Consider the following 17,736-nt stretch of genomic DNA (forward strand, 5'->3'; position numbering starts at 1 on the left):
ATAGTAACAAGTATCTAAACTAAACAATAAGCTAACTGGTAGATTAGGTTAAACAATAGGAGTGGTTGCCATGAATCAAAATCTTCACCTTCAACTTCAAGTTATAGACATTCATTTTGAATCAAAAGGATTCGAAAACGAACGCGACAGACGGTTATGATCGCCGACCGTGCGATCGACAGGCCCAACGAAACCGACGCTCCTGATCGAGCACGTCACCCGCGAGACGGCTAGAGAAAGCCGAGCCCGAGCGTTCCCGACGTTGCCGCCGGAGGAAGGATTCCACCCAAAATTCCAATCCCCATCCCCACCTTTCCCCGCCGCGCGCGACGGCACGACGGCGGCGGCTGCCGCCATGCCCCCCTCTCTCGCGCTGGCGTACTCCTCACTCCTTCTCCCTCCCCGCCGTGCGCTCCTCGCCCCGCCTCCCCGCTGTCTCGCCCCCAACCGCCCATCTCTCCGCGCCCACTGCCGCCTTCTCGCGTGCACGCCCCGGCGGCCGTTCCTCACGCCTCGCTGCTTCGCTTTCGCCGCTAGGACTTCGGCGTCCGCTGCGGAACCGGCGCCTGGAGATGGAGACGGCGTCCCGGCGGCGGGGCGGAAGGGCGCGGGGTACCGGAACCGGTTCCTGGACCTGGCGCGGCTGGGGGCGGTGGCGGAGGGCGCGGCGGAGGCCTTCTTCCGCAGCGAGATCCGGCGGCGGCTGGCCTTCACCGCAGCGCTCATCGTGCTCAGCCGCGTGGGCTACTTCATCCCGCTCCCCGGGTTCGACCGCCGCCTTATCCCCGACTCCTACCTCAGCTTCGCCCCGCTCCCTGCAGGTCCCTATCGTCGTACTCGTTGGCGAGTTGTGCATGGAGTGTTGTTTCGAGAATGTAGTGGTTTGTATTTGTAATGCCACATTCCTTCGTGCAGATGACCTTGTCGATTTCTCCTCCGAACTGAAACTGTCATTTTTCCAGCTCGGGATCAGTCATCAAATTTCAGCATCTATTGTCATGCAGGTTCAGTAAATCTTATCCTCTGGTCAGTAATTTATTTGTTTCCCAAAGGCAACAATTGCGTGTTTTTTGAATTAGTTCTTCTATTCTTTTTAATCTCTCCACTTTCATAACCTCATTTCCATGCCACGTCTTGGCTCTACTATGAGTAAATTATCATAGATGGCCAGGCTGCACATTTTATTTTTAGCATAAGCCGGAGCTTTGGGAGAGAAGTTTGTTTGTCGCAGCATTGAGACTTGGGAAATTGCTATTTCAAGCTTGTAAAATTGCTCACATGTAAATCCTTTAGAAAATTGCACCATACATCATTCAGCCTTTTGTTTATCTATTTAGATCCATAAGTATCAAGAAACATTAGGCCCCTGACTTTACTATATGTTTCACACTCGATTATCCTAGTAAGTGTAAGTTTAACGAGACATTAAACTGGATCTACTTGTAAATTTACATCAACATGTTCACTTTCATAGACCTAATTGGAACACCACAAGTCTAAGCATCTTTCTTTTGGCACTTGGTCTCCATTAAAAAAGTGTAACTTGTTATTTTCGATGCCTTTTTTTGCAATAGAAACTGATCTCTTTTTATTGAAAAACACATAACAAAGTTATCTGTTTTAGGTTCTCTGTCATGTTCTTCCATCACTTGAAAAGCTCCGCAAGGAAGGATTAGACGGGCATGAGAAGCTAAAAGGCTATATGTGTGTCTAGTTGTCTATCTTGAACAGTGAGACCGATTTTGTTTTCCTGGAAATTATTGGCTTTTGACATATCATTTCATCTAGTTTGAATCCCTTTATTTGTGTTTAGATGGTGGCTATCTTTGGGTTTTGCAACTGTGGCGGCTTTTACTGTGTCATGCTATTCCCTACAGTATTCAGTATATGCTGCAAGTTACAGGTAAACTACCTGCTACTAGATTTCTATTCTTCTAAATATTCGTTCCCCCATGAACATGCTGGCACACCATTCCTGTTTTTTCACTCCAATGCCTTATCAGCTGATAAATGAGCGGGATGCTTCAGATTAGATTCAGTGCAAGTGTATGCTGTGATTAGAGTTTCATGCTACTCTACAAATTTGATTTTATCCGTGTGATTACCTGCTTTTAGCAGCGGGGGACCACTAATTGAGCCATCTTGGGAAAGGGAGATAAAAAATTTAGGGACCAAGTTGTTACTTTATGCCTGTTTGTTTGACTGGAAGGAATGCTCATTTAGTATTTGTTACAGCTCTATTTATTTTTTTTCATTTGTTACAGGGTTAAGCATGTAGTTATAACAAGTCTTTTGCTTGTTCTTGGTGCAATGTCAATGACATGGATTTGTGACACCATATCAGAATCTGGATTTGGTAATACTTTACCTCATGCTTATTTGTAATTTATTATGACTCGCATGCTCTGAAGTCTGAATGTTTTGAGTTTTGTATGAACTTTGACTCATATTCTGTCATATGTAGATGCTTTGTGCTTAATTAATTGTTCGGAAGAACCTTGTTCTGAATATCCTATTTCTCTAGTAAGTAGTAACTGACCAATATATGCCTATATACTGTATTTGTCCTTTTTAGTTGAAACAGTGGGGGAGTCCCTACTGTGGTATTATATTGAAAATAATAAAAAGAAGGAAAGACTTTACAAGAGTGGGGGCTCAACAAAAAGAAAGAGAAAGACACTGTACAGATAGAAAGAGAATGAAAAGTATTATAGGTTTAAATTCTCAGCCCAATCCAATATCAGCATTCTGATGGGATCATTTGTCTGTTTGTTTGATTATTTTTTTATTTGAACCATTTGTCTTGGTCATTCATTCGGTACAAAATAAACTGAAATTTATTCGCAAAAGTTGGGCCGCATTAGCTGATTAAAGTTCATTCATGTAAGCAATATATTTGGTATGGGGGAAAGAAATGTGGTTTGCAATTTATATTGTGGAAGGGCTCATCAAGGCTTTAGTGTATGTTGCAAGAGAGTTCCTTATTCCTGAAAGGCTGAAATAAATAAATAAACTCCCCCACTTTGTTCCTTTTGCTAACTGGTCTTTGTGTTCCAACTACTGTCTCTGCTGTACTGGGGCTTTTAATTTTAAGAAAATTTTTTATGTTTGGAGCTTTCATTGGCTTGATTGATGAGTTCTAGTCCCAGCTATTCAACGTGACAAATGTGCACAGCATGATTCATTTATGTAATTTTTATTGTTACTATTTCTATGTTCTTATACTTGGTTAGCACTATCATGTTTATTGGCTTTTATATTTTTATGTCCAGGACATGGCTCATCTTTGATTATCTGTGTGGGAATTTTGACTGGTTACACAGAGACACTACATAAGATGATAACTCAGTTTTCAGGTTATCTTCTTTAACCTTGAGCTTGTCAACCAAGAACTCATCAATTGCTTCTTTATGTTTAAAAAATGAAACCACATTGTCATAAACTAAGCTTTTAACTGTAGCTTCTTTATCTTCACAGTGAGAGCTTTAGTTTGTGATAATTTCTTTTTAATCCAGCTTGTCGTTTGAAACAGGGAATTTTTCCAAGTGTTGGCCTTACATCCTGGGAGTAGCTGGAATTTTTATGATGCTCACCATGGGGGCTGTGCTGGTGACTGAAGGATGCAGGAAGATAAAGCTTCAGTACTATGGATTCAAATTGGCTTCTGGTGCAGGGTAATGGAAAAAATATAAATTCTGCATTTTCTTTTGTGATTTATTTCTATATGTTGTTACATGCATGAAATTGCAAAATAATATCAGGTAATAGTGGAATATCATTCCTATTTCTACACTAATTATAAATAATTTAATGTTAAGCTATTTCTTATGCTTTGTACTGTATTTTTGTTCAGATAAAATTAAATGTTTGACCTGTCCATTTCACCCTTATTTTGTAGGAAAGAGAGCACCCCAGTTACAGAGGTTGAGCCATATATTCCCTTCAACATCAATCCGACTGGAATGCAGCCCTTGCTTACAACCTCATACCTACTAGCTTTTCCAAGCATCATGGCCAGGTAAACCATTATCTATTTCTTTTCTTGTCTTTTCATTTCGCCTGACATTCTAATATGGAACTGCAGCATTTTTGGCTCACCGTTTTGGGAAAACTTGAAGGAAATTTTGAATCCAAGGACTTCAGGTGGTGGTAGTCCCTGGGTCTATTATTTGACATATGCTTTTCTTGTCTTCGTCTTCAACATCTTTGACATTGTAAGTCTATGTCTCATCTTAATAACTGTGTTTTAGCCAATAGGGATAAGTGTATTCCTTGTACAGGATCTATTGAATCCAAGAATGTGCATACGACTTTAAAATTATTTACAAAACTACTTCTCACTTTTAAATCTCCTCTACTTCACTCGTGGTTTACAAACTTTACATCTTATTTATCTACTTGTTTTTTATGATCTCATATTTCAATAGCACCAGACAGCAAATCTTTACTCCTATGGTATTGTTGCTAGGAATTTAAATTTTGAACATTTCTTAGTGCCATTGTTGCCCTACGTTCTGTTATGTATCTAATGTCTATACTTCCAGATATATTTTTCATAGTTTTCCATAAACAATATCAACATGCTTAAGGAAATGCCATCTGTTTGCAAAGATTGGACTTGCATATTTAATGCTCTGATATTTCCTTTATCAGATAAACACAATGTACCTTGTATTGTCCTGTGATGATGTGGCTTACCATTTATGGGTGCTTGTTATCTGTATTACTGGTGTAATTGCACAACGAAGTACAACACTTGCTTGTGAAACACTGCAGGACAATGCAAATAGAAGTTACTTATAGGCCCTAACTTACAATGATTGTAGTCAATAATGTCATAGTTGAACTCATGTTCTCTTTTCAGCAACTAAGTCATTTTTTATTGGGTGGCATGGTTATTTACACATATAATATCTGCAAATATTTGTTGCAGGCCAACTTACCCAAAGAGATATCTGACTACCTGAATAAGATGAGTGCGAGGGTACCAAGGATAAAGCCTGGAAGAGCAACAGTAGATTATCTTACAAAGATACAAACATCAACGCGTTTCTGGGGTAGGTGTCCTTGAAGAAAGCTCATCATATTGTCAAACTTCATCATGATCTGTCGTGCACCTTTACGCCTTTTCTCTAAGGGGAAAATCATCTCTTATATTGCAGGAGGCCTACTACTGAGCTTGCTGGCAACTTCCTCTTTATTGCTTGATCGATATCTCAGGCATATAAATGAGGGGTTTTCTATAGGATTCACATCAGTCTTAATTATTGTGAGTACATCTCAAGCACACTCTTCATGTAACTTGTTAGCATGAAAATTAGTTGTTGAACTGCAGCTTTTATGCTGTGTCTTCATCAGCCATTTTGTCTAATGTTGACCTTTTAGATCATTAGATGCCATGGCCCTGGACCAGATCTTGGCAACTGACTCTAAAATTCCAAATAATCCAATACCTTGAAAATATGATCACGTGACTTCAACTCTAATTATGTCTTTACAGGAGAATTGAGATCCATGCTTTGCATATATTTGTTTCAAAATATGAAGCTTAACATCCTAGAAACATACAAAATGTTCCAAACTGGACAGCGTTCCTTGGAGAGAGAGAGAGAGCGCAGGGGGGGGGGGGGGGTTGGGTTAACTTCCTCTTCTTGAAAAAAGAAACACAACTTTTTATTGAAGGGCAACTACCAGATTCATGCAATGGAAGCATGGTTTCTTGCAACAGGGAGATTTGGGGGATCATTACTAGCAACTGTTGCATTAGCACTGAAAACTGGAATGGATCCACTTAGGCATTAAGGATAAGTTTGGATTTGGTAATTATTAACATGATTGGCATGCACTTAGGATAATGAAATTATATGAAAAATGGTGATTTCAGGTGGGCTCAATTATTGAGCTGAGAAGGTCGTATCAAGCATACAATGTGATGCCAGCACTAAGCAAAGTTTTGAGGAGATATGGTGCTTAAGCATATGTAAGCACATATGTTGGTGATGATAGCTCCATCCACTAGACCAATAGGTACTTCTTTTACTCTGCTGCCAAGGTTTATCAATAATTGAAGCTAACTGTAGCATCTTCTCTTGGTCTTTTAGAAAGAAGAGCATGAATTGGAAAGTCTCCTGGGGTTACAGCTCGTGGTGTTGCAACCTCAAATGGTGCCAATGCGAACACTTAGTAGCGCACTATGATGAGAAGGTTACACAACTTCTGCTAGATTCATTGATTGGATTGGAACGGAAGGATTGTGGTTTTACACCGGGCTTCATTGACAAATTGAACTGAAGAAGCAACAAGGACGTCCAGGTGTTGTTTCAAGTGTAGGAAATATGAACGGGTGAGATAACCGCTTTCATGCATTTGTACACCGTCAGGAGCCGTTGCTGCAAGTGAAAGAAAATATCAGGTTCCTGTTTGCCATGCTGTATGAATTTCGGGGGCGGGTCGCATTGCTAATCTGTTCACTGGAGACTTGGATTTGTAATTTCTCCACGGTACAAATATCTTGCAGACGTGAACATAAACTGTTGAATGGTGCATAGTTGATTGTTCTGTTCGTGTACGCCTAGAGGTGAAGAAGATGAATCGTTCCCGACAAAGAGCAGCTCATTGAAGCTTGTTGTGCCTGCGAATGGCCAAAATCTTCCTCTATTCCAAATTGTAGGTCGTTTTGACATATTTAGATACAGTGTATACGTAAATACATAGTAAAAATTTACGAGCCTAGAACGAATGCTTGGCTGTTACTGTAGTTGGATGGAGATTGTTGCATTTTGTGCAAACGGTTAGTCAATGGTATACGTCCTAACACATTAAGCTTATACCGGTCTTGTTACTGGGCTGTCGTCTTCGTTTAATACTAGAACTTCAATGCAACTCTGTCCCGTGCATCTCCACTGAGGCAGAATGAGCCTGCGAAAAATAGGTTCGCTGAGCTGAAACGCGCGGCACAGCCGCGGTTTGTTGGGTGACCGGTACATTGCAGGCAAACAAACCGCGCCGAGCGAAAGAACGCGCTACGACGTTGTCAACTGCGTCGTTTTACTTACACTTCCCTCGCCAGAATCGTACGTGTGGACAGCACCCATCTGGCAGCTCCAAGCACCCTCCTGCCCGCGCCTCCTCGCCGTCGGTCACCGTCGGCGACGCGCACCAACAGACAGCACCCCAACAGCAACCGCGACGACAGGTTACTACTGGAGTACTTACTGGTCGCCGTTGCCGTGCGCGTGCGCCAAGCAAGACGGCCGCTCTGGTTCACGACTCCCCTCGGCCCTCCGCGCCGCGCCGCGGGTCCTCCTCGCGGGCACCGTCAGGGGCAGCTTGCGACGCGCAACCTTGGGGGAAACGCACCCGGAAACACCCCCGCAGTGGGTAGCATCCGTGAAAAGTCAATCCAAGTCCTGCCCGTCCTCCTCCTCCCCCGTCGCGCTCGCGTCAGACGACTCCACCGCCCGCGCGCCCCCGACGACGACGCGCTCCGCCTGCCCCCGCGACGCGCCTAAGTAACCTCCCCCTCCTCCCTTCCCCGGACGCGTGGTTGCCTCCTCCCCTGCTCGGCTACTCCCCGCGCGCCTCGCTCGCCTCCGCCGCGCCGCGCCATGGGCGCCTCATCGAGCCGCCGCCGCCGGGACGACTACTACCCGCCGCCGCCGCCGCCACCGCCGCACCACTACTCCTCCTACCCGCCCCCGCCCCCGCCGCACCACCACCATCACCACCACCACCCGCCGCCTCCGCCGCACCACCGGGCACCCCCTCCGCCGCCGCCGCCCTCCTCCTCGTACTACTACCACCCGCACCCGCCGCCCCCGCAGGCGTACCACGGCTCGTGGCACCCGGCCCCCGCGCCGCCGCCGCCGCCGCCGCAGCCGCCCGCGCTGACGGGGCCCCCGCCCGAGTACGTGGAGCACCAGCAGGCGCAGAAGGTGAAGAACTACGTCAACCTGCACAAGGACACCATCAGGCTCGAGCCCGACGCCGCAGACCCCGACCGCCGCCTCGTCGCCTTCACCTTCGACGCGGTAACCGACGGCAGGTGAGTTTCTGGTCTCGCTGCTGTTGCTCTGTGTCTCAAAACACTGTAATGGGGGTGTTGGATTTGTTTGGCTGACCTGAATTGTGTAGCTACTTCCCGCTGGAAGTTGAAATGTAGGGTTCGGTTGGTTGTGGGTGCTAAAAATTTAGTAGAATTTAGTATGGTCTGCATACTTTCTTTAGACAAGACTCATCGCCTAGCTTTTGTGGAAAGCCCATAATACAGTAGCGATCCAGCAGCTTACAGAGAGAACATAAAAACTGGAGCTATGTGGATTGTGGAGATGGATCTGTTTTCATTTAGAAAAGTATAGGCGATTCATTACAATTGGAGACTTAGACATTAAAACTTTTGGGATATGCTTTCAATCTCATAGGTCAGTAACTTATTTTCCACTTTCATAATAAATCACTGGGAGAAAAAGAAGAAGACTAATAGTTAAGCATGACTAAAGTGTACTACTCCCAGAAGTTTAATGATTTGTCCATAATGTTAAATGGCAAAAACATCTTCTTCAGGTTTATCGTATGCTTAAACCGGAAGGATATTCTGATGATGGGAGGTATTATTTGTAGCTTAAAGGGTTAGCAAGAATTTAAATGATCTACTAAATATTCTGTAGAAATGTGGAGCAGTTGCAATCTGGTACTACAGATCACACCGCTTCATGTTCAACCCTGTAACTACAACATTTTGTTTTTGTTTTTATTATTGCAACCAGTGTTCACTGCTAGGAATTGGAAGTTCCAATGGGTTCAGGGAACTACAAGTATGTCCTGTTGATGATTTTTAAAAAAAATATAGTTGCTGCTAGATCTTGTTGCCAGTTAGATTGTTGAAATTTTGATAGAAAAATGAAATTAGGAGGGCATGTAACTGGCCAGTAACCACCTCCCAGCCATAGTTCAGGAGACTAATGAAAAACGTTTTTTTTTGGCAACCAAACCAAAGTAATGCAGCATGGGTGAAACATTTTTTCAATTGTTAGAAGAAAGGGCATTATGCTAGGATAGTTCAAGAGCTCAACATTGTTAATATGAGTGTTTAATTAACATCTAACATCATAGATCAGGGGCTATGGTTGAACTTATCCTATCTTTTGCAGTGTGGCTATATATTACTTTGCCAAGGAAGGAAAAGGCTGTAGTTTCTCTTCAGTATACCCAGAATTACAGACGCCAACAAAAATACCCTTCCAGAAAGGGTTGGCCCAAAGGTTCATTCAACCCTCTGGATCTGGTGTTGACTTGGGATTCTTTTCTCTTGATGAGCTTTCAAATTCATCAGGGGAAGTATTCCCTCTGGTAGTTTATGCAGAAGCATATCCATCTCCAGAGGAAGGTGGCACGTCAGTAAACTCCACTCGTGCACAGATTACTCTTGCTGTTTTGGAGAAGCATAACGATGATCTTCGAGTCAAAGTTGTCAAGCAAATCTTGTGGATTGATGGAGTGAGGTACGAGCTTCAGGAAATTTTCGGTCTTGTCAACTCCACAGAAACGGATGTTGCCGATGCTGATGCTGATGACACGGGAAAGGAATGCGTTATCTGCTTGACAGAGCCAAGGGACACTGCTGTTATGCCCTGTAGACATTTGGTGAGTACATGATTTGCTGTATCACACTTTTTCTCTGGTAGATCTGGCTTTCATTACCTTAAAGTTTTTATCTGATTGGTCCTTTCTTGTCAGTGTTTGTGCAGTGAATGTGCAAAAACTCTACGATTTCAGTCAAATAAATGCCCCATATGCCGACAGCCTGTTGAAAAACTAATGGAGATCAGAGTTAGAGGTCCTGAACCATAAATGAGACTTTGCTGGTATGGCTGCTGCTGCATAATGTTATCTAATATTGTCCATAATCCTGTAAACAACATGGGTCTTCAAGTGTACAGTTCTGTGATGGTTGTGAACTTGTGATGATGCGGTCTAGTAATAAATTGTGAAGATCGTCACTTGGCACTTGATCTCTTGTTTTTTTTTTCTGTTTGTTATACTATATCTAGAACATGGCATCTGAAACCAAACCTTGGCATCTGAAACCAAACCTTGTCATACTTTTGTACCTTGACGAAGCTAATTTTGACACGTTTTTCCTGTTATGTCGACTGTCATCTTTATACTTGGCTTGCACAGACTTTGCCATGGCTTTCCATATTCCATGCCCATCCTTGTCTTTCCTTTTGGCAAAGCATTGGTGATGTTTCTGTCCAATACTCCAATCTATCTGGTGGCAAATCCTAATAGTTGCATATGATGGTTCTGTGTGCATAACAAAGCATTTTTACATACTGTAACCTTTTGTGTACTGCTTACATGATACACGATATATCAACCCGGGTACTGCTCATGATACATGGTAGACCATCGATATTGAATTTGGGAGTTACAAGTGGTGTGCAGTGTGCTATGTTCCAGTTAAAAGTGGTGTGCTATGTTTGAACAAAAGCATTGCTATTCTGCATAGGGTCCCCTGCTGTGCTGAGATTAGTGGAGTGAAAAGATGAGTGAAGTTCACTAGTGCTCCTGGGCCTAGCTTAAATATGCTAAGGTCCTTCATTTTTAGATCTGTTGCATCCATACCCATATTTTGCAATGAACTTGAAAAGCTATGTGCCATCTAGACACTGAGTTGATGTTTGTGTGCAGTAAGTAGCTCCACCAAAGGGTTGTGGTTGTGGCATAGAGTTAGTGTGTGATACAAAAATGTGAATGAAATTGGTGGACTGCTCCATTAGTCAAGTGCTCAAGTTTAAGCTACGAAGAAACAACATGAAAGATCTAAACCACTCAAAGTTGCCATTTGATGCGCCATACATATTTACCCTGGATTGCATTACTCTGTCATGAAGTTTTGCCAAACTCTTTGTGAAGTACAATGGAATATGGAATAAATCTCCACTAAAGCATATAACTGGCAGATATGATTAGTGCAGTACCACCAAAGTTTTGGCATAATTAGTGTACTTTGCTGCATATCCTATGCCTACGTGTAGAAACCAAAATTGCCTGGTCACAACTCGCATGAACAGAAATGGAGTGAATTTGAATCGTCCCAGCTTTTTTATTCCTAGTTGCCGTTTGTTTCTTATTTTTCCAGTTGCCGGGCATGTTGATGTTTGAATAACGAGCTGAGATGGCGCGTGTGGGAGGCTTCTTCATTCAGACGTATTGACGTGTCGCCTGTCTTTGAAAAATAAGGAGTTGCTAAATTCTTCGCCGTGTACGATGTAAATAGCACCCACTTTCATTGGCCGCTTGTACAGTGTTATGAGCTGTGCAGATTTTATGTACATATGGTTGAACAAAAGGTTTCAATGGTTCAACGGGTTGAATCCCTTTGGGAAGCACGTACAATGGAACTTGGATCAAAGTTTTTGTAGATTTCAAAGACACGGTACTTCAGACTGTTGGCAGATTCCTCGTACTTTTGGTTTTAAGAGCGCCATTTGGGCGCCAAAAGAGTTGGGAGTTGTATATTAGAAAGAGGTACTAGCTGCAAATGGTGTACTGAAAACACACGTCCACGCAGCAAGTCCTAGTCAACTTCGAGGGTGTTTGGATAGCAGGGGCTAAAGTTTAGTCCTGTCACATCGGATGTTCGGATGCTAATTAGGAGGACTAAACATGAGCTAATTATAAAACTAATAGCAGAACCCCTAGGCTAAATCGCGAGACGAATCTATTAAGCCTAATTAATCCATCATTAGCGAATGGTTACTGTAGCACTACATTGTCAAATCATGGACTAATTAGGCTTAATAGATTCGTCTCGCGATTTAGCCTAGGGGTTGTGTAATTAGTTTTGTAATTAGCCTATATTTAATACTCGTAACTAGTGTCCAAACATCCGATGTGACAGGGGCTAAAGTTTAGCATATGCTTCCCAAACAGCCCCTTCACGAAACTCTCCGTCGGCACACAAAAATGAAACACATTCCTCGGCAGAAGGCTACATTCCGAAACGAAATTCTGCGCTGCCGACCGCCGCTCCGATGTGCCGGGCTGCCGACGAAACGCCGCGCAACACCACCACCAACTGCAGCGGATAGCTGGAACACCAGCGGGCAGCGGATGGGGGTGCACGGTCCACGGACGTGCGCGGGTCGCTCAGCACACCCGCACCTGTCTGTCACCTCGTCACTAACAGCTCTTTCCTGTCCGACGACACCAGCGATCCGTACGCGGAGCGGCTCAGAACTGGCGGCGTCCACCCGTCGCCGATCACAGTCACGCAGCACCAGTAGGAGCGGCGAGCTGCGCCCGGGCCGCAGCCATCTCGCTGGCCGCTACTTGTCCCTCGTCGTCACCCGGCCGGCCCGCCGCCGCCGTATAGAACAAGCGGCCACCGGCTCGTCGGCTGTCCACCCCAACCAGCGAGCCCGGCCGCGCACTGCGCACGCACGCACGGGCGCACGGCAGCCACACACACACACACAGCCGCCGCTCACGCCCGCGCCGAGCCGAAGTGGTCACCTCCCTGGCTGGTGAAGCGGGTGGCCTGCGCCGCGGCTGCACCCCTGACGCTGACCTCCGCCGCAGCCCAGTGCGGGGAGGGAGGAGCAGGTCGACGTGGAGTGCTCGCGGCCTCTGCCTGCACCCCCGTTTACTAATCCACCGATCCGAACAAACCCATCGGCCATCGCCCAATCCACTCCCGGATTCCGTTCCGGATAGGAACCAGCAACCGGCCGGCGGCGGCAGAGCCCGTCGCCCCAGCCCGTGATGGCAATGGCAACCACCGGCCGGTTAATCCCGGATTCCCGGTGATTCTAGCCAAAGATTCACCATCGCAGCACATGCCCGTCCGTCCCTCGGGTGCTCTCCGGTGGATTCCATTCCACCAGGGCGCGCCACCAATAATTAGCACCACATCGGCTGCCAATCAGCGCAGCCACAGCGCGGACAGACACGGCACGGCGCGCATCGATCGACATGCGATTTTCTGGCGAGGTGTACTTGCTAGTTGCTGCTACTACCGCCACCACCTGCTGCTGCTTTGCTGACGGCACGGCTGGACGTGACACGGGCGCCCTTTTGTGCTCGCAACAGTCGATGGTTGTCAGTGCGTCGCCTACACGAACATGCTGCCGGCCCCGCCGCTGATGCCGAGCGGGGTCGGCTCCGGCCGCTGCCTCCGTGCGGTGCGCGGCCACCCTGGCGGCCGGCCGTCGGGCCACCCATGTGGGCAGCGGAGATCCCGGGCCCCCGATCGCGGGTTCCACGACGAGTCGAGTCGACGACGGAGCAGGATACCTGGTGGCTTCGGTGGCCGACTCCGCGCCGGAGCTGCCTCATCCGCCTTTCTTTTTCACTCGCAAGGGGATGATGCCGGAGCAACCCATCCCTTTCCCTCGGACATCATCCATCGCGAGTGGTTAATGCCATGCACTCATGCCGTCGTCCTACACGTACGGTTTTTACTTCCCGGCGAAGGTTGCTGGAGAAAGACGGGTCCGGTCATCATGCGATCCCGATCGCGCAGAAGATCAGACGGCATCGGGCGGTTGCGGTTCAAACTCGTCTGGTGATCCGGGCAACCGGCCTATCATCAACCGTGTCGGGCCGCTTATAGGCTCAGTCAGTCGTAGCAAGTCAGAAAATTGCGATAGGCTCTCCCAGGCTCATTATCCTTCTCGTTTCCCATTTCTCTTGAGAGAAAAAATTGGATAAAAGATGATCATAGTAGGAAGGAATAGTCTTTTCTGACGGGTGGGGTCCCGCGGTCTCGTCCCGGCCAGTGGTGTGGCGGGGATGAGGGCGCGCACTGGGGCTGGACCGCGGGGAGAGCGGAGCGGATTGCGAACATGTGCAAGGGCCGCGCTCCCACATTCGTGGGACCCACGACCTTTCCGGGCAGGGATTGGCCAGCTGCTCCGCCGGGCCCACGCCCCCCGAGCTTACTACACCAGAAAAAGGGCGGCCGCTATTAAAACGCACCCTCCGGCCGAGCGCAGCGCCAGAGGCCGCCGCGAGAGACAGCCGCAGCAAAAGCCTCTGCTCTGCTCCTTCACCAGTTCACCTGACCTCTCCTCCATTGCCGCCACTGCTCTCCCGACCTCCTCGCCGCCGCCTCAGGGCCTCAGCATAGCACGGCGCAGAAGCCAAGCAACAGCAGGAGGAGGAAGAAGAAGATGGAGGTGGAGGCGATGCTGGAGGACGACGTGTTCTTCGCCGAGCTCAGCAAGCGGATATCGCTGCTCATCACCGACGACGACGACGGCGCCGACTTCGCCGCCGCCGCGCAGTTCATCCCCGCCGCCGCGCCCCTCCCGGTGAGCCTCCCGCTCCCCTCCCCTTCCCTCCTCCTCTCCCTCCCCGTCCCGTCCCATCACCTGGCATGTGCATGCACGTGTGCTAGCTCATCAGGGTTGGTTCAGGGCTTCAGGCCCAGGCCGGCCAGCTAGCTTCTGTTGCGTTCCTGGAGCTTCTCTCTCGGTAGTTAGTTGGTTGTTGGAGACCACAAACACACGCCTGCATGCACTCACACACCACCTCACCAAACCAAACGCCATGACCGCTCGTTTCTCCTACCCAATCCGAAGCAGAGCAGGAAGAAGAAGAAGAGGGGCATCTGGATCATGGCCTAGTACTTGTGGTTCCAGGCTTCCAGCGGCCTCGGTTAATTAGCATCCGAACACCACAGCGTATACCTGGAGTATCTAGCTAGGGGGACACTTGCGCATGCGCGTACGCGCAGAATTTTCGGAGGATAAGCATTCACGCGGGAGCTATAGAGCTACTCGCAATATGCGCAGGGTGTATCTTTCTTCCGTGTAATGGTAGTACGTCAGTGGGTACGAATTAGCGAGACAAAACAAAACGCCTTTTCAGTGAAAATTGACCGGTCGGAGGTACTCCAACCAAAGCTACCGCGACTGTTTGTTTGAGCTGCAGTTTTTTATTTAAAAAAAACTGTCGTTGGCTTTTTTTCTAAAAAAACAACACTAAATTTTAGTAGATGTGTTTAGCATTTTTGGCTCAAAAGCTACGAAAAACTCGGAAAACTGAGTTTTACTTCCCATATAAACTCAACTTTTCTGAGCTTCTGACTTTTCGAAAGCTACACGAAAAGTTTATTGTTTATTTAAGCTTTTAACATTTTACGTTGAGAAACTACCAGAAAGCTCAAATAGATAGGGTCTCAACTGGGCCGCCGCCCGCCCGCCTCATCATCATCAGCAGTAGTCAGCAGTTGTGATAGTGAACTACTGGTGGAAATTGTGCAAGCGCTTTTTGAGCAAAATTTGTGCAAATTCCATCCGAATCTCGAGGGATGTGGGCTGAAAAGGAAATGTTTCGAGTCGGCCGTATTCATTTCTTGGTAGCAGCACAGAAATTCTCTCGGAGCACAGCAGCAGCAGCTTGCTGTACACTGTATGTTTTGCTACAAACTAGACGCTGATTGATCGCAACGAGTCAATGACAGTAGCACGCAGCAGCTGTAAGGGCACAGCTAATCTTCTCCGAGGCATGAGCTAGCCAGGCCCGGGCCCAGTCCCAGCAGCAACCCAGCACCCGTGACGTGCACAGGCGTTGCTGCCAGCAGCCGGCCAGTGTCACTTTCCTTAGCCGATCCTGAATTAGAAACTTGCAAGGTACGCCTTCCCACCACGGCACCACCACCTCCACCTCCACCGCGACGCATGGCTGTCCGCCGCCCGCGTCGCTGCAGGCTATCCCTCATCCGCACATGCGCCCCGTGCTTAGTGGCTCCAAACCTCCAGTTAATCACCCTGCTTAATTATGCTAATCATGCCCTCCCCTCTCCCGCTCCCGTACGGGCACGGCGCTTAGTTGTTGTAATTAGCATGGGCCCAATCCAAAGCACCCGATTAGTAAAGTTAATTATTGGTCGTCATCACGTACCCCCTCCGCCGTGCATGATTGCCGCCAAGGATAATCACTTTGTTTTTCTTATAGAAAAAGAATGATGACGAGTAGTATTTTGCCCCCATCGAGTAGTGACCCATCGATTGTTGCTTGGAGCCTTGGATCAACGTTTATTATTGCTTGCACACAACACCTCGTCATCATCATGCCATGCATGCGACCCGTGCCGGCCGTCACTGTTGCTGGCAGCAGTGTTTATCATGGCCATCGACGCCGAACTGTTAGCCTGATGCTGTTGACCTGTTGTTTAAATGTTTAATCCTCCCCGGCTGTGACAAGATCCGGTCCCGAAATCTTTGCATGCACGCAAGTGGCCAGGAAGTCATGTTCCTGCCTGCCTGCCCTGCCTACCTAGTTGCTCGATCCTACACAGCTATCGGCCACCGATTTCCATTGTTTTCTTTCAATTTTTGTAAATAAAGGCTCGCCGTGATCGCATCACGTCATGTGCGAACACCACCCACCTCGACACGAAAATCCAGCTAACGATCTTGAGACTGATTGGGCTCTGCCTCCGCATGCAGGGGTTCACGTCGCTCGCCCATGTGCAGCCGCGGCAGCAGCAGGGGGGAGGCGCGTCCTCGCTGCTGGCGCCACCACCCTACACGTTGTACCACCACGGCGCCAGCTACGGCGGGGACAGCGCCGCCAGGGCGGTGGCGGCGGCGTGGCAGCAGCAGCAGTGCGGCAGCAAGGGCACCGGCGTGTTCATCCCGCGGTCCACGCCGGGGGCCGCGCACCCCAAGAAGAAGGGCAAGAACAGGGGCAGCGCCGCCGCCAAGGCCGCGCGGGCCGGAGCGGCGAACGCCCTCGCCGCCGGCGCGCCCGCCAAGAAACGCGTCTGATCTGAACTTCTCATGAATCAAACAGGAAAAGGAAAAAAAAGCACAACTAACTCAGATGCAGTGCAACGACGACAGCAACAGTGCTGAAACTGAAACGAAGTGCCCAGCGGGATCAGCAGGATTAGTTAATCTGTTTAATTAATTATTAATTAATTTAAGGTATTATTACTGCCGCTATTCTTATATGGAAAATAATAAGCCATGGTTTACTCCCCTACCGGGTCCAAAATGTATAATGTGAGCCCTAGGTAGGGGAGGGAACATGGGTTGGGGGCGCCACCGCACAAATAATCCGTGTGTATAGTGAGTGGCTGGTGGCGCCGTAGTTTTTTTCTCTTGGCTCGGTCGATTTATTAATTATTCTTTTTTATTTCTTTCTTCCGCCCATTTTTGTAAGATGATGAAGAAATGAATTCGATTGGTGTACTAGTGCTAGTGTAAGAGAATGGAAATGTCAATGTGCAAGTGATTGGTGCTACTTGATGCCTCGCGCTGCGTGCTGATCTCCTTTCGTTTCTTTTTTTTCTCTCTCTGTCTCTTTCGTTTCCACCGGAGGGCCCGGGAAGGAATGGAATCGCGCCGGCAGGCCGTGCGTGCGTGGATTCTTGGGACATGGACGCATCCAGATCTGGAATCGCAAGTGCTGGTGCCTGGTGCCGCCCCCCTGCGACATGGGAGTCAGTGCGGCGGTTGTTGGTGACCTCCGCTGCTGCTGTCCCTCGCCTGGGCGTCTCGGCTCGTGCGGCCTGCCAAAGGTCCAGGCTACCAGCAGCGCCGCAGCGCGAGGGGGCATGGCACAGTGTGTAGCCTAGGCTAGGTGGAAACGAATGAGATGGATAGATCTGCGGGTGGGTCGTGGTCGGTGCCGGTGCAGTGTGGATCCCGGCGGGGGACCTCGGGATCCGAGCGAGGTCAACAGGTGTCGGGGGCGCCAAGGACGTGGACAGGCCTGATT

General features: G+C 48.0%; 3 protein-coding genes across 4 annotated transcripts; all 3 read left to right on the forward strand.

Annotated features, from left to right (window-relative positions):
* The first annotated feature begins 262 nt into the window (after positions 1-262).
* LOC117848881 (preprotein translocase subunit SCY2, chloroplastic) lies at positions 263-6,568 on the forward strand. The gene is made up of 13 exons (XM_034730461.2): positions 263-821; positions 916-1,004; positions 1,625-1,704; positions 1,814-1,903; positions 2,265-2,356; positions 3,273-3,356; positions 3,533-3,674; positions 3,899-4,018; positions 4,085-4,214; positions 4,934-5,057; positions 5,163-5,269; positions 5,885-6,027; positions 6,102-6,568. The coding sequence occupies exons 1-12, from the start codon at positions 356-358 to the stop codon at positions 5,972-5,974; spliced, it is 1,614 nt and encodes a 537-aa protein (XP_034586352.1). The 5' UTR covers positions 263-355; the 3' UTR covers positions 5,975-6,027; positions 6,102-6,568.
* An 811-nt stretch (positions 6,569-7,379) lies between these two features.
* Positions 7,380-11,434, forward strand: LOC140222372 (probable E3 ubiquitin-protein ligase LUL2). Of its 2 annotated transcripts, XM_072292790.1 has the most exons (4): positions 7,380-8,044; positions 9,150-9,642; positions 9,736-9,863; positions 11,144-11,434. In XM_072292790.1, the coding sequence occupies exons 1-3, from the start codon at positions 7,608-7,610 to the stop codon at positions 9,847-9,849; spliced, it is 1,044 nt and encodes a 347-aa protein (XP_072148891.1). In that variant the 5' UTR covers positions 7,380-7,607; the 3' UTR covers positions 9,850-9,863; positions 11,144-11,434. The 2 variants fall into 2 exon arrangements, with proteins under 2 accessions (XP_072148891.1, XP_072148890.1); XM_072292789.1 differs by lacking the exon at positions 11,144-11,434 and having other exon boundaries at positions 7,382-8,044; positions 9,736-10,005.
* A 2,539-nt stretch (positions 11,435-13,973) lies between these two features.
* LOC117850776 (uncharacterized) lies at positions 13,974-17,259 on the forward strand. The gene is made up of 2 exons (XM_034732642.2): positions 13,974-14,318; positions 16,461-17,259. Exons 1-2 carry the CDS (start codon positions 14,178-14,180, stop codon positions 16,779-16,781), a joined length of 462 nt encoding a protein of 153 aa, XP_034588533.1. The 5' UTR covers positions 13,974-14,177; the 3' UTR covers positions 16,782-17,259.
* The last annotated feature ends 477 nt before the right edge of the window (positions 17,260-17,736 follow it).

The sequence above is a fragment of the Setaria viridis genome, chromosome 3 (genome assembly GCF_005286985.2).
Source record: "Setaria viridis chromosome 3, Setaria_viridis_v4.0, whole genome shotgun sequence".
In the NCBI taxonomy this organism is placed as follows: domain Eukaryota; kingdom Viridiplantae; phylum Streptophyta; class Magnoliopsida; order Poales; family Poaceae; genus Setaria; species Setaria viridis.